This window comes from Artemia franciscana, chromosome 20 (genome assembly GCF_032884065.1).
Source record: "Artemia franciscana chromosome 20, ASM3288406v1, whole genome shotgun sequence".
NCBI classification, from domain to species: Eukaryota; Metazoa; Arthropoda; class Branchiopoda; order Anostraca; family Artemiidae; genus Artemia; species Artemia franciscana.
This window is the reverse complement of record NC_088882.1, coordinates 37,808,239-37,823,557: the sequence shown is the minus strand read 5'-3', so window position 1 is coordinate 37,823,557 and position 15,319 is coordinate 37,808,239. Positions and strand designations below refer to the sequence as shown.

Sequence of the window (15,319 nt, the reverse complement as noted above, 5' to 3'; positions counted from 1 at the left end):
TCTTTTTCTATTTCAAAAGTTTTAGTTTTCGAGGGTAATAGCTATGTCTGTGGAAAAAATGAAGATATTAGACTATTTTATGATTGCACATGGTAAAGAATGTGATTAAAGGCTCTTTTCCTATTTCAAAAGTTTTAGTTTTCGGGGGTAATAGCTACGTCCGTAGAATAAAATGAAGATATTAGACTATTTTGTGATTGCACATGGTAAAGAATGTGATTAAAGGCTCTTTTCCTATTTCAAAAGTTTTAGTTTTCGGGGTTAACAGCTACGTCCGGGGAAAAAATGAAGATATTAGACTATTTTGTGATTGCACATGGTAAAGAATGTGATTAAAGGCTCTTTTCCTATTTCAAAAGTTTTAGTTTTTGGGGGTAATAGCTACGTCTGTGGAAAAAATGAAGATATTAGACTATTTTATGATTGCAAATGGTAAAGAATGTGATTAAAGGCTGTTTTCCTATTTCAAAAGTTTAAGTTTTCGGGGGTAATAGCTACGTCCGTGGAAAAAAATGAAGATATTTGACTATTTTATGATTGCACATGATAATGAATTTGATTAAAGGCTCTTTTCCTATTTCAGAAGTTTAAGTTTTCGGGGGTAATAGCTACGTCCGTGGAAAAAAATGAAGATATTTGACTATTTTATGATTGCACATGATAAAGAATTTGATTAAAGGCTCTTTTCCTATTTCAAAAGTTTTAGTTTTCGGGGGTAATAGCTACGTCCGTAGAAAAAAAAAGATATTAAACTATTTCATGATTGCACATGGTAAAGAATGTGATTAAAGGCTCTTTTCCTATTTCAAAAGTTTTAGTTTTCGGGGGTAATAGCTCCGTCCGTGGAAAAAATGAAGATATTAGACTATTTTATGATTGCAAATGGTAAAGAATGTGATTAAAGGCTCTTTTTCTATTTTAAAAGTTTTAGTTTTCGGGGGTAATAGCTAAGTCCGGGGAAAAAATGAAGATATTAGACTATTTAATGATTGCACATGGTAAAGAATGTGATTAAAGGCTCTTTCCTATTTCAAAAGTTTTAGTTTTCGAGGGTAATGGCTATGTCTGTGGAAAAAATGAAGATATTAGACTATTTTATGATTGCACATGGTAAAGAATGTGGTTAAAGGCTCTTTTCCTATTTCAAAAATTTTAGTTTTTGGGGGTAATAGCTACGTACGTGGAAAAAATGAAGATATTAAACTATTTCATGATTGCACATGGTAAAGAATGTGATTAAAGGCTCTTTTCCTATTTCAAAAGTTTTAGTTTTCGAGGGTAATAGCTATGTCTGTGAAAAAAATGAAGATATTAGACTATTTTATGATTGCGCATGGTAAAGAATGTGATTAAAGGCTCTTTTGCTATTTCAAAAGTTTTAGTTTTCGGGGGTTATAGCTACGTCCGTGGAATAAAATGAAGATATTAGACTATTTTGTGATTGCACATGGTAAGGAATGTGATTAAAGGCTCTTTTCCTACTTCAAAAGTTTTAGTTTTCGGGGGTAATAGCTACGTTTGTGGAAAAAATGAAGATATTAGACTATTTAATGATTGCACATGGTAAAGAATGTGATAAAAGGCTCTTTTCCTATTTCAAAAGTTTTAGTTTTCGGGGGTAATAGCTCCATCCGTGGAAAAAAATGAAGATATTAGACTATTTTATGATAGCACATGGTAAAGGATGTGATTAAAGGCTCTTTTTCTATTTCAAAAGTTTTAGTTTTCGGGGGTGATAGCTACGTCCGTGGAAAAAATGAAGATATTTGACTATTTTATGATTGCACATGATAAAGAATGTGATTAAAGGCTATTTTTCTATTTCAAAAGTTTTAGTTTTAGGGGGTAATAGCTACGTCTGTGGAAAAAATGAAGATATTAGACTATTTTATGACTGCACATGGTAAAAAATGTGATTAAAGGCTCGTTTCCTATTTCAAAAGTTTTAATTTTCGGGGGTAATAGCTACGTCCGTGGAAAAAATGAAGATATTAGACTATTTTATGATTGCACATGGTAAAGAATTTGATTAAAAGCTCTTTTCCTATTTCAGAAGTTTCAGTTTTCGAGGGTAATAGCTGTCTGCGGAAAAAATGAAGATATTAGACTATTTTATGATTGCACATGGTAAAGAATGTGATTAAAGGCTCTTTTCCTATTTCAAAAGTTTTAGTTTTCGGGGGTAATAGCTACGTCTGTGGAAAAAATGAAGATATTAGACTATTTTATGATTGCAAATGGTATAGAATGTGATTAAAGGCTCTTTTTCTATTTCAAAAGTTTTAGTTTTCGGGGGTAATAGCTATGTCCGTGGAAAAAATGAAGATATTAGACTATTTTATGATTTCACATGGTAAAGAATGTGATTAAAGGCTCTTTTCCTATTTCCAAAGTTTTAGTTTTCGGGGGTAATAGCTACGTCCGTGGAAAAAATGAAGATATTAGACTATTTTATGATTGTATATGGTAAAGAATGTGATTAAAGGCTCTTTTCCTATTTCAAATGTTTTAGTTTTCGGGGGTAATAGCTACGTCTGTGGAAAAAATGAAGATATTAGACTATTTTATGATTGCACATGGTAAAGAATGTGATTAAAGGCTCTTTTCCTATTTCAAAAGTTTTAGTTTTCGGGGGTAATAGCTATGTCTGTGGAAAAAATGAAGATATTAGACTATTTTATGATTGCACATGGTAAAGAATGTGATTAAAGGCTCTTTTCCTATTTCAAAAGTTTTATTTTTCGAGGGTAATAGCTATGTCTGTGGAAAAAATGAAGATATTAGACTATTTTATGATTGCACATGGTAAAGAATGTGATTAAAGGCTGTTTTTCTATTTCGAAAGTTTTAGTTTTCGAGGGTAATAGCTACATCCGTGGAAAAAATGAAGATATTAGACTATTTTATGATTACACATGGTAAAGAATGTGATTAAAGGCTCTTTTCCTATTTCAAAAGTTTTAGTTTTCGGGGGTAATAGCTACGTCCATGGAAAAAAATGAAGATATTAGACTATTTTTTGATTGCACATGGTAAAGAATGTGATTAAAGGCTCTTTTCCTATTTCAAAAGTTTTAGTTTTCGGGGGTAATAGCTACGTCCGTGGAAAAAATAAAGATATTAGTCTATTTTATGATTGCATATTGTAAACAATGTGATTAAAGGCTCTTTTCCTATTTCAAAAGTTTTAGTTTTCGGGGGTAATATATACGTCCGTGGAAAAAATGAAGATATTAGACTATTTTATGATTGCACATTGTAAAGAATGTGATTAAAGGCTCTTTTCCTATTTCAAAAGTTTTAGTTTTCGAGGGTAATAGCTCTATGTCTGTGGAAAAAATGAAGATAATAGACTAGTTTAAGATTGCACATGGTAAAGAATGTGATTAAAGGCTCTTTTCCTATTTCAAAAGTTTTACCACGGACGTAGTTTTTTTTCCACGAACGTAGCTATTACCCCCGATAACTAAAACTTTTGAAATAGGAAAAGAGCCTTTAATCACATTCTTTACCATGTGCAATCATAAAATAGTCTAATATCTTCATTTTTTCCACTGACGTAGCTATTACCCCCGAAAACTAAAACTTTTGAAATAGGAAAAGGGCCTTTAATCACATTCTTTACCATGTGCAATCATAAAATAGTCTAATATCTTCATTTTTTCCGCAGACAGCTATTACCCTCGAAAACTAAAACTTTTGAAATAGGAAAAGAGCCTTTAATCACATTCTTTATCATGTGAAATCATAAAATAGTCTAATATCTTCATTTTTTCCACGGATGTAGCTATTACCCCCGAAAACTAAAACTTTTAAAATAGGAAAAGAGCCATTAATCACACTCTTTACCATTTGCAATCATAAAATAGTCTAATATCTTCATTTTTTCCACGGACGTAGCTATTACCCCCAAAAACTAAAACTTTTGAAAAAGGAAAAGAGCCTTTAATCACATTCTTTACCATATACAATCATAAAATAGTCTAATATCTTCATTTTTTTCCACGGACGTAGCTATTACCCCCGAGAACTAAAACTTTTGAAATAGGAAAAGAGCCTTTAATCACATTCTTTACCATGTGCAATCATAAAATAGTCTAATATCTTCATTTTTTCCACGGACGTAGCTATTACCCACGAAAACTAAAACTTTTGAAATAGGAAAAGAGCCTTTAATCACATTCTGTACCATGTGCAATCATAAAATAGTCTAATATCTTCATTTTTTTCCAAGGACGTAGCTATTACCCCCGAAAACTATAACTTTTAAAATAGGAAAGGAGCCATTAATCACATTCTTTACCATTTGCAATCATAAATAGTTGTATATAAAATACAATATAATAATTACATTCTTTACCATGTGCAATCATAAAATAGTCTAATATCTTCATTTTTTCCACAGACGTAGCTATTACCACCGAAAACTTAAACTTTTGAAATAGGAAAAGAGCCTTTAATCACATTCTTTACCATGTGCAATCATAAAATAGTCTAATATCTTCATTTTTTCCACGGACGTAGCTATTACCCACGAAAACTAAAACTTTTGAAATAGGAAAAGAGCCTTTAATCACATTCTTTACCATGTGCAATCATAAAATAGTCTAATATCTTCATTTTTTTCCAAGGACGTAGCTATTACCCCCGAAAACTAAAACTTTTAAAATAGGAAAGGAGCCATTAATCACATTCTTAACCATTTGCAATCATAAATAGTTGTATATAAAATACAATATAATAATCACATTCTTTACCATGTGCAATCATAAAATAGTCTAATATCTTCATTTTTTCCACAGACGTAGCTATTACCACCGAAAACTTAAACTTTTGAAATAGGAGCCTTTAATCACATTCTTTACCATGTGCAATCATAAAATAGTCTAATATCTTCATTTTTTCCACGGACGTAGCTATTACCCCCAAAAACATGACCCCAAAAAAAACTATTACCCCCAGAAAAAATGAAGATATTAGACTATTTTATGATTTCACATGATAAAGAATGTGATTAAAGGCTCTTTTCCTATTTCAAAAGTTTTAGTTTTCGAGGGTAATAGCTGTCTGCGGAAAAAATGAAGATATTAGACTATTTTATGACTGCACATGGTAAAGAATGTGATTAAAGGCTCTTTTCCTATTTCAAAAGTTTTAGTTTTCGAGGGTAATAGCTCTATGTCTGTGGAAAAAATGAAGATATTAGACTATTTTAAGATTGCACATGGTAAAGAATGTGATTAAAGGCTCTTTTCCTATTTCAAAAGTTTTAGTTTTCGGGGGTAATAGCTACCTCTGTGGAAAAAATGAAGATATTAGACTATTTTATGATTGCACATGGTAAAGAATGTGATTAAAGGCTCTTTTCCTATTCCAAAAGTTTTAGTTTTTGGGGGTAATAGCTACGTCCGTGGAAAAAATGAAGATATTAGACTATTTTATGATTGCAAATGGTAAAGAATGTGATTAATGGCTCTTTTCCTATTTTAAAAGTTTTAGTTTTCGGGGGTAATAGCTACATCCGTGGAAAAATGAAGATATTAGACTATTTTATGATTTCACATGATTGCATCTTAACAAACGGCCCTTTTAAGGGCCACTAGATGGATAAAACAAACAGGCGAAATTACGTTATCCTTTTTTTGAGTGTTTTTGGATTTATTAGGCTGACCTAAATTGGCTTTTTGCATGTTTCCTTTTCATTACATGTTTTGGATCTTTTTGAATGCAACGCTGAATTTATGACTCATTTTTACAATAATTTGGCGTATACCTGAAATAATTTCGACCTTTTTTTTTTGGTTATTTTGCCCGTAGTGTTTTTTTTTTGTTTTGTTTTTTCATGTCCGTTGATTTTGAATTAAAATCGAATAGTTGTGGGCATCAAGCCATGGCCAATTGAAGAAAAAGCCAAGAGAGATGTTCCGATTGAGTGAGAGGCAAATCTGGCATTAACCCTCTTATTAGGATTGCATAAAAATGAGTCTGTTCATTTTTTGGGGGTATGTTTGGATTTATTAGATTGGCCTAAATTGGCTTTTGGTGTCTTTCGCTTTTCATTAGATAGTTTGGATCTTGTTTAATGCCGCGCCGAATCTTATAATTTAATTTTGAAATAATTATGCCTCCTTGAGTCATATCTTTTTTTTCGCCGAACACTACGCTCTTTAACGTAATGTCGCCTGTTTGTTTAATCCATCTAGTGGCCCTTAAAAGGGCCAATGGTTAAGATGCAATTGTGGTGATTCAATGTGGTGATGCAATTGTGGTGATAATCTATTGTTCTTCTTTTTGTTTTTGCAAAGGTTGCGATTCTTGTGTTGTATTGTTAAATAAGAAAAATACCAACAACAACAGTCATTTTTAGAGTCTAAACTTTTTGTATCGTAAATTTTAACTTATATTCAGGAAACCACGCTACCTGGGCGAACAACTTCTGCTCAGAGGCCTAGCGAGTCATTTCTAGGTAATCTCTGGTTCTTCTTTTTTGTTTTTGAAAAGATTGCGATTCATGTGTTGTATTGTTAAATAAGAAAACAATACAAACCAAAACAGTCATTTTTAGAGTCTAAACTTTTTGTATCGTATATTCTAACATATATTCAGGGAACCGCTCTACCTGGGCAAACAATTTCTGCTCAGAGGCCTAGCGAGTCTTTTCCCGGTAATCTCTGGTTCTTCTTTTTTGTTTTTGCAAAGATTGCGATTCATCTGTTGTATTGTTAAATAAGAAAAAAAATACCAACAGCAACAGTCATTTTTAGAGTTTAAACTTTTTGTATCGTATATTTTAACGTATATTCAGGTAACCGCTCTACCTGGGAGAACAATTTCTGCTCAGAGGCCTAGCGAGTCATTTCTAGGTAATCTGTGGTTCTTCGTTTTTGTTTTGCAAAGATTGCGAATCATGTGTTGTATTGTTAAATAAGAAAAAAATACCAACAACAACAGTCATTTTTAGAGTCTAGACTTTTTGTATCGTATATTCTAACGCATATTCAGGGAACCGCTCTACCTGGGCGAACGATTTCTGCTCAGAGGCCTAGCGAGTCATTTCTAGGTAATCTGTCGTTCTTCTTTTTTGTTTTTACAAAGATTGCGATTCATGTGTTGTATTGTTAAATGAGAAAACAATACCAACAACAACAGTTATTCTTAGAGTCTAAACTTTTTGAATCGTATATTCTAACGTATATTCAGGTAACCGCTCTACCTGGGCGAACAATTTCTGCTCAGATGCCTAGCCAGTCATTTCTAGGTAATCTGTGGTTATTCTTTTTTGTTTTGAAAAGATTGCGATTCATGTGTTGCATATCTAAATAAGAAAACAATACCAACAACAACAGTCATTTTTAGAATCTAAACTTTTTGTATCAAACCTTTTCTTTTTTGTCGAAGATTTGAAAAAAAGAAATTAAGCGAAACTATTTATATTAGTGTTGTTTTACTGTAAAATAGTACTAGTATTTATAAGTCTAGTTGGAATGACACCTCAACTCTCACGATTAACACTTTGTTATTTTTAATCTGTTATTATTTTTGATTAATACAATCTTGTTAGTTATGATTCATCAGCCTCGCTCAGACTAGTCGGGAATGGTACCTCCGCTCCCAAAATTTGAAGGCGCCGCTCTATCCAATCGGCTATGGCGATATATTTGTATATATATTTGATATATTTGATACTACAGGATAACTTATTGCACACATTACTTTTTACCTGGTTTGTTAGCTACTGACTTTTTAGATGCTACTTTCATGGCGGGAGCTTTTTTGACTGACAGCCCCTTCTTGGGTGTTGATTTCTTTGCTGCTACTGCTTTTTTGGCAACAGTGGGTTTCTTGAAAACCTTTACAGGTTTTTTGCTACCAGCAATTGGCTTGTAGCCTTTTTGGCTGAAGTTGACTTTTTAACTGCAGCTTGCAAAGCTTGCTTAAGATGCTTAAGATCGCTTAAGATCCTAAGCGATGCTTAAAATCGCTTCAAAGCTTTATTTTTGTATTGGAATTTTCGGCCTTGACAGGCTTTGCAAGCTTGAAAGAACAAGTTACGCCAGTACCTTTGGGATTTATAACAATTCCATTTGCAAGGCAACGCTTCAAAGCTTGCTTAAGATGCATATTCACAACTTTGGCATCATTGCCAACCTGGAAATTGCCCATTAGGTATTTGAGAATGGCTTGACAGCTAGGTCCCCCACGTTCTTTCAGGTCAGCAATGGATTTGGTGATCATTTCCGTGTGTTTTGGGTGGTTTCCTGGTGCCTTGACCTTTTTATCCCCTTTAGGTTTTGCAGCCTTAGCTGGTTTTGGAGCCTTTGCTTTCTTTTCCTTCTTGGCTGGTGAAGCCATGCTCTGGGATTCTACAGAAGCTGGTGCCACTTAAGCTTCAATTTCAGACATTTTCAACTCTTCTCTACATTTCTCTGTCACTAGTGCGACTAAATACTGAATACATGCGCTTGTGTTTGTTTGAAAAGGCTTTATTCGAATTTTTGATTAGGAGGTAAGCTTTTGAGGAACGAAACCTAAACTAAAGGATAGACAGGTCATTTTTATAGTTAGACATTTTTTTCATTGCTTCATCCATGGTAATTTGCCAGCAAAGCGACAGAGAATAGTGGAAATCCATGAAAACTAGTGTTCAATGTCAATAAACACCTTTTTGCTAGGAATTTAGATCCACGATGTCCACTTTCTATTATTTATTAGTGAAATAAAGTACAAGTTCTTTCAGACAATGTAACATACATGCATGTGCGTTTGCAAAATCGCACTGAAATTAATTCCGAGACTCCAACTAAAAACAAAGAAGATAAAGCAATCAGAAACGACGCCTAAATTCCGATGAAAATGAATTTCATTTTGTTCTAGTAATATATTTAAAAAGACAAGAATTACGTTGTAAGGTTTCGACATGCCAAGGGAGGGGGGAGTGGAAATGAATTGTTTTTATTTGTTTTAATCACAGCCTATATAAAAGTTCAATATACATACAACTTAAAACTAAACTATTTGTAATCTGAGGAGTGTCCCTTGCTGGAGTATATTTTTGAGTTTGTTTAATATCAAACAATAGAAATCACAAATTAGCCTAATCGTAAAAAAAAGTATTTGACACATTTACAATCAAAATATTTATATGAATAAGAAAGTAAGGAATGTCTGCCTTTTAGATTTTGGTATTGAAGTCTCTATTAGTGGTAGTACAAGGAGGATATGAGGAGGATAAGGAGGCTTTTAAAAACAAACATCTCTGAATTTCTTTTCTTTTTTCCCTTTTTTATCAGAATCACTTTAGCACGACAGTTTTCAATCGAAGATGAGTCAAAAACTCGGATGCATTTTTTTTTTCGAAACAAAGGCTTTTATTACTTATACTCTTGTATTTCAAAGGGCCCAAAATATTGAAACTTTGAGGCTTGTATGTCAAATTTGCATTCTAATAAAAATAAATTTTACTTTATTTTAGCATTATATTTGAAAAGATAAAAACGGTGTAATAATATTTTTGAGATGCAGGGGGGATTGGACGCAAAGTTGAAGGAAACTGCATTTTATTTGTTTCGATCCCAGGATAACTGAAAGTTTAATATTCGTTCTACATCAAAAAGGAATTGCTTTAAACTAGAAAATTGTTCCCTTCTAAAATATATTTTCGAGTTTTACTTAAAAACAAACATTAGAAATCATAAATAAAATAAAAAAAAACGCAAACGGTTAAAACACAAATGGCAAAAATTTTTTGCCAAAGTTAAAAACACATAACGAATTGTTGCTATATAATCACAAATAAACGCAATTTTATTTGTTTCGTTCTCAGGCTATCTGAAAGTTTTAATAAACGTTCCACTGATAAAGGAATTGTTTTAAACGGGAAAATGTCCCTTTCTACTGTATATTTTCAAGTTTTTCTTAAAAAAACAATATTATAAATCATAAATAAATAAATCTAAAAAAACGGCAACAAATTGTTACTATATAATCACAAATAAACTCAATTTTATAGGTTTATGACGTCTTGTATTTTATTAAATAAAAAAAACAAGTTTTTTTAAATGAAAGTAAGGAGCGACATTAAAACTTAAAACGAACAGAAATTACTCCGTATATGAAAGGGGCTTTTCCTCCTCGACACCCCGCTCCTTACGCTAAAATTTTTTATTGTTTTAAAAAGTAGAGTTGCGAGAAAGAATCAAACTTTAGCGCAAGGAGCGGGGTGTCGAGGAGGAAAAGCCCCTTTCATATACGGAGTAATTTCTGTTCGTTTTAAGTTTTAATGTCGCTCCTTACTTTCATTTAAAAAAACTTGTTTTTTTTATTTAATTTCTGAAAGTTTTTTAATTAATGCATGACTGATTTTGGCTCTCCGTACATAAATTATTAAAATGAAATTTGCATATTAATTCTTTTTTTGGCTAAATGGCTTTCTCTTAGTTTTGATCAGACGATTTTGAGAAATAAGGGGTGGGGAAGGAGGTCTTGTTGCCCTCCAATTTTTCGGTTACTTAAAAAGGCAACTAGATCTTTTATTTTCAACGAACGTTTTTATTAGTAAAAAAAAAATACGTAACTTAAGAATTAACTTACGTAACAAACTTTTATATTCTTATATTTTTGATTATATATATGAGGGGGTTGGTCCCCTCGTTAATACCTCGCTCTTCACACTAAATCTTGTTTTATCCCAATTCTTTAAGAATGACCCCTGAATCAGAAAGGCCGTAGAATAAATAGTTGAAATTATTTAAAAAAAATTTAGCATAAAGAGTGAAGTGTTTATCTCCTCCTAAATACCTCGCTCTTTATGCTAAAGTATTTTTAGAACCCCTCATATGCGTAATAATCTCTGTTCCTTTTTAAGTTTTAGTGCTTCTCCTTACTTTCAATTGAAAAAACTTTTTCATGTTTATATTTTCATTGTTTTTTTTATAGTAATGCTAGAAAGTCCTGCGCCCTTTTCATTGAATTTCTCTTCCCCCATGAAATATTCCTCCAAGGAAAGATCCTCCCATATAGCCCCCTCCCCTGAACCCCACACTCAAACCAAAAAAATCCCCCTGATAACGTCGGTACACTTCCCAGTAACCATTACTGTATGTAAACATTGGTCAAAGTTTGTAACTTGCAGCCCCTCCCCCAGGGACTGTGGGGGGTAAGTCATCCCCAAAGACATAGTTATTATGGTTTTCGACTATGCGGAACAAAATGGCTATCTCAAAATTTTGATCCGTTGACTTTGGGAAAAAAATGAGCGTGGGAGGGGGCCTAGGTGCCCTCCAATTTTTTTGGTCACTTAAAAAGGGCACTAGAACTTTTCATTTCCGTTAGAATGAGCCCTCTTGCAACACTCTAGGACCACTTGGTCGATACGATGACCCCTGGGAAAAAAAAACAAACAAAAAAACAAAAAACAAATAAACACGCACCCGTGATTTGTCTTCTGGCAAAAAATACGAAATTCCACATTTTTGTAGATTGGACCTTGAAATTTTTTCTATAGGGTTCTCTGATACGCTGAATGCGATGGTGTATCCTATGACTTTTAGGGGGCGTTACCCCCTATTTTCCAAAATAAGGCAAATTTTCTCAGGCTCGTAACTTTTGATGACAATAACTAAACTTGATGAAACTTACATATTTGAAATCAGCATAAAAATCCGATTCTTTTGATATATCTTTTAGCATCGAAATTCCGTTTTTTAGAGTTTCGTTTACTATTGAGCCGGGTCGCTCCTTACTACAGTTCGTTACCACGAACTGTTTGATAAGACCAAAAGTAGCGTTGGAACAAACTAATATGCTCAATAATAAAAGTTAACAGGAAGGGTATGCGAAAGCACAGTATTTCTGGCCCCCAACACCCCATTGCACTTCCTGGCTGAAGGGCCAAGAAACGGAGATCAGCACCGCCGGTATGGACTGTAAAGTCTAATGCCGTATCCTTTACTTTTTTTTTTAATATGCTCAATGCTTAGCATTGAAATGCACAAAAGAAAAGCATCGAAATTAATACCAGCTAAAAGTCGATTTGCTATTTTTTCTCGACCTCTAAATTAAAGACAGTCGGATGCCTTTTGTTGTAGTTTGAAACTCATGATTTTGGGCTTCATTCTCAGAGTCAGTTTACAAGGAAATTCATTTGCTAGCTAAAGTTTTGCCAGCTTTTCATACTTGTTTACTAACTGCAAATAACTAATGCAATGCTTTTGTCCAAATTGTAAGGTCTAGCGGCAATTTAGCAAAGAGTAGGAACCCATTTTCCTTCGTTCCTACTATCTTCATTCAAACATGAAAGAATGGCCTTGTGCAGTTGAATAGCAACAATTATTTCTTCGAATAATTCCATGGTGTGAATACGCAACTTTATTCAAAAGTATGCAAGGAAAAGCTAATTACAGTAAAATAGCAATGGAAAATTTGTTTGCATATTTCTAATTAGATATTATACCTGAGACAAAAAAAGAAAAGTATTTACCGACATTTTAAAGGCACAACAAAGAAAAGGCTCAAAAACATGAGCATTTTCGAGAAAAACTTTAAGAACACCTCTGGTTTCCTCGTAAATTATGCCAGATATACGTTTTACACCACCGCGGCGAGCCAGTCTTCTGATAACTGGCTTTGTGATACCCTGGATATTGTTACGAAGAATTTTGCGATGACGTTTTGCGCCTCCTGAGGGTCCGGCTGATTGAGCACTAATAGTCGGGGGAAACACCCTTGTTTGGAGCTTGTGTATTTTGTTACAGCTTTAGTGCCTTCACTAACAGCATGCTTGGCAAGTTCTCCGGGTAGTAGCAGCCTCAGAGCAGTTTGAACCTCTCTGCTAGCTATGGTGGACCTCTTGTTGTAGTGAGCTAGATGAGAGGCTTCCGCAGCAATCCTTTCAAAGATGTCATTGAAAAGGCTATTCATGATGCTCATTGCCTTGCTAGAAACACCAGTGTCGGGATGCACTGGCTTGGGAACTTTGTAAATGTAAATGGCGTAGCTTTCCTTCCTCTTTCGTTTCCTTTTCTTAGCAGTTTTACTGATATTTTTCTGCGCCTTACCAGCTTTCTTTGCTGCTTTTCCTGAAGTTTTTGGAGCCATGGTTAAAAGATGCCTTAACGAAATCCAATTGTTAAATGGATAGCATTTACAAAATTTGACCCGTTTATATACCAACTACAGTTCGCGCACAATTCTTTTGTCAGAGGAACTCAGTTCGCTGGCCGGAGTATAAGTTATTTGCGCTTTCAAGAATAGGCATCACTTTTAATTTCTTCGTGATCAAGAAGAGTCCGAGTGAATTCTGTAACCTGGAAACCTTGTCAGGAAGAGGAAAAAGTGGAAAAGTGAAGGGAAACGCAAAGTCCCGTTCAAACAGGGCAGGTTTCCAATTCCCAGTGGGAAAGATCCGCCGTCTTCTGAGAAAGGGTAAATATGCAGAGCGGGTTGGTGCAGGGGCACCCGTTTACCTTTGCAGCGGTGATGGAGTATTGATGAGCTTGCTGAAAATGCTACAAGAGATAACAAAGAAACTCGTATCACCTTCAGCTAGCCATTAGAAATGATGAAGAACTAAACAATCTACTGTCGTGGGTTACCATTGCCCAAGGAGGCGTTTTGCCCAATATTCAAGCAGTCCTTCTACCAAAGAAGACTGAAAAACCGGCAAAGGCCTAAATGAATCTAATTTTAGCTCCAAGACCTACCCTAAATTAACCAACAGCCCTTTTCAGGGCTACAAATTCATTGAATCACTCTATAGCATCGAACCACTCCCGGAATGGAAAAAGCTATGAAATTAAGGATGCTGAATGTGAAAAGGAAAACTTTCACATTTATCTAGTAACAAAGGACACGAATTTACCGAAGGCTGGGGAGATATTTTCCTTAAAAATCCTTAAATTATACCCCAACAAAATCTAAATATATATTTGAGGCTAAACTATTTTGTTACAATTAATAAAGTTTCAAAAACCCTCTAATTGGACTGATATAAACTAGCCTAGGAAGCCATAGGGTAGTCATCTCAAAGGTAGAAACATTTTGGGGGGCTGGTCATTTTTTCAGAAGGAATAAAGGTTCGTTTTAAGAAAAAGAATTAATGAACATATTTTGATTCTTTTTAAATATTTGTCTACTAAAAACCTTGGTTCATGACTCTAAAACTAGGAATTTTATTTTTTTTTTCAGTTTGTAGATCAACAACCATTTTGTTACAAAATTTCTCAGCCAACGGCCATACCACGTTGAAAGTACCCAGTCTCGTCAGATCCTGGAAATAACACAACGTCGGGCCCGGTCAGTACTTGGATGGGTGACCACCTGGGAACACCGGGTGCTGTTGGAATCTTTTTTTATATATATATTTATATTATAATGATTTTTTTTCAAAGTAAAATAATATTCTTGGTAACAAACTCGTTTCCTTATTCTAATAGCGCCAAGCTGATTACATCTTTTATAAGAAATTAAATAAAAAAAATAAGTTTTTTCAACTGAAAGTAAGGAGCGACTTTAAAACTTAAAACGCACAGAAATTACTTCGTATATGAAAGAGGCTGCTTCCTCATCAACGCCCCGCTCTTTACGCTAAAGTTTGACTCTTTCTCTCAACTCTTCTTTTTAAAACAGTAAAAAACTTTAGCGTAAAGAGCGGGGCGTTGATGAGGAAGCAGCCCCTTTCATATACGAAGTAATTTCTGTGCGTTTTAAGTTTTAAAGTCGCTCCTTACTTTCAGTTGAAAAAACTTTTTTTTTTATTTAATTTCTGAACGTTTTTGAATCAATGCATGTTTTGATTTTGGCTCTCCGCAGAGGAATAATTAAAACAAAATTTGCATTTTTTTTTTTTTTTTTGGCTAAATGGCTTTCTCATAATTTTGATCGAATGATTTTGAGAAAAAAAGAGCGGGGGAGGAAGCCTAGTTGCCCTCCAATTTTTTGGTTAATAAAAAAGGCAACTAGAACTTTTAATTTTTTACGAATATTTTTATTAGTAAAAGATATACGTAACTTATAAACTAGCTTACGTAAAGAATTTTTTATTCTCATGTTTTTATTACACATATGAGAAGGTTCGCCCCCTCGTCAGTACCTCTCTCTTTACACTAAATCTTAAATTTTGGCCCAATTCATCAAGAATGACCCCTGGATCACAAAAGCCGTAGAATAAATAGTTGAAATTACTAAAAATACTTTAGCGCAAAGAGCGAGGTATTAGGAGGAGGTGAGCCCTTCATATGGGTAATAATTTCTGTTCGTTTTAAGTTTTAATGCTGCTCCTTACTTCCAGCTGAAAAAACTTTTTCCTATTTATTTTTTCATT

The 15,319-nt window shown here is 33.8% G+C and overlaps 2 protein-coding genes and 1 non-coding gene across 3 annotated transcripts; 1 reads left to right on the top strand and 2 right to left on the bottom strand.

The window, feature by feature from the left end:
• Window positions 1-7,983: 7,983 nt before the first annotated feature.
• LOC136040063 (histone H1-delta-like) lies at window positions 7,984-8,352 on the bottom strand. The gene has a single exon (XM_065724129.1). The coding sequence runs from the start codon at window positions 8,350-8,352 to the stop codon at window positions 7,984-7,986; it is 369 nt and encodes a 122-aa protein (XP_065580201.1).
• A 4,233-nt stretch (window positions 8,353-12,585) lies between these two features.
• On the bottom strand, window positions 12,586-13,095 carry LOC136040062 (histone H2B-like). The gene has a single exon (XM_065724128.1). It carries the CDS (start codon window positions 13,093-13,095, stop codon window positions 12,586-12,588), a length of 510 nt encoding a protein of 169 aa, XP_065580200.1.
• A 1,127-nt stretch (window positions 13,096-14,222) lies between these two features.
• On the top strand, window positions 14,223-14,341 carry LOC136040479 (5S ribosomal RNA). Its single transcript, XR_010620763.1, has one exon. It is a non-coding gene; the product is annotated as a 5S ribosomal RNA (ribosomal RNA).
• Window positions 14,342-15,319: the final 978 nt, after the last annotated feature.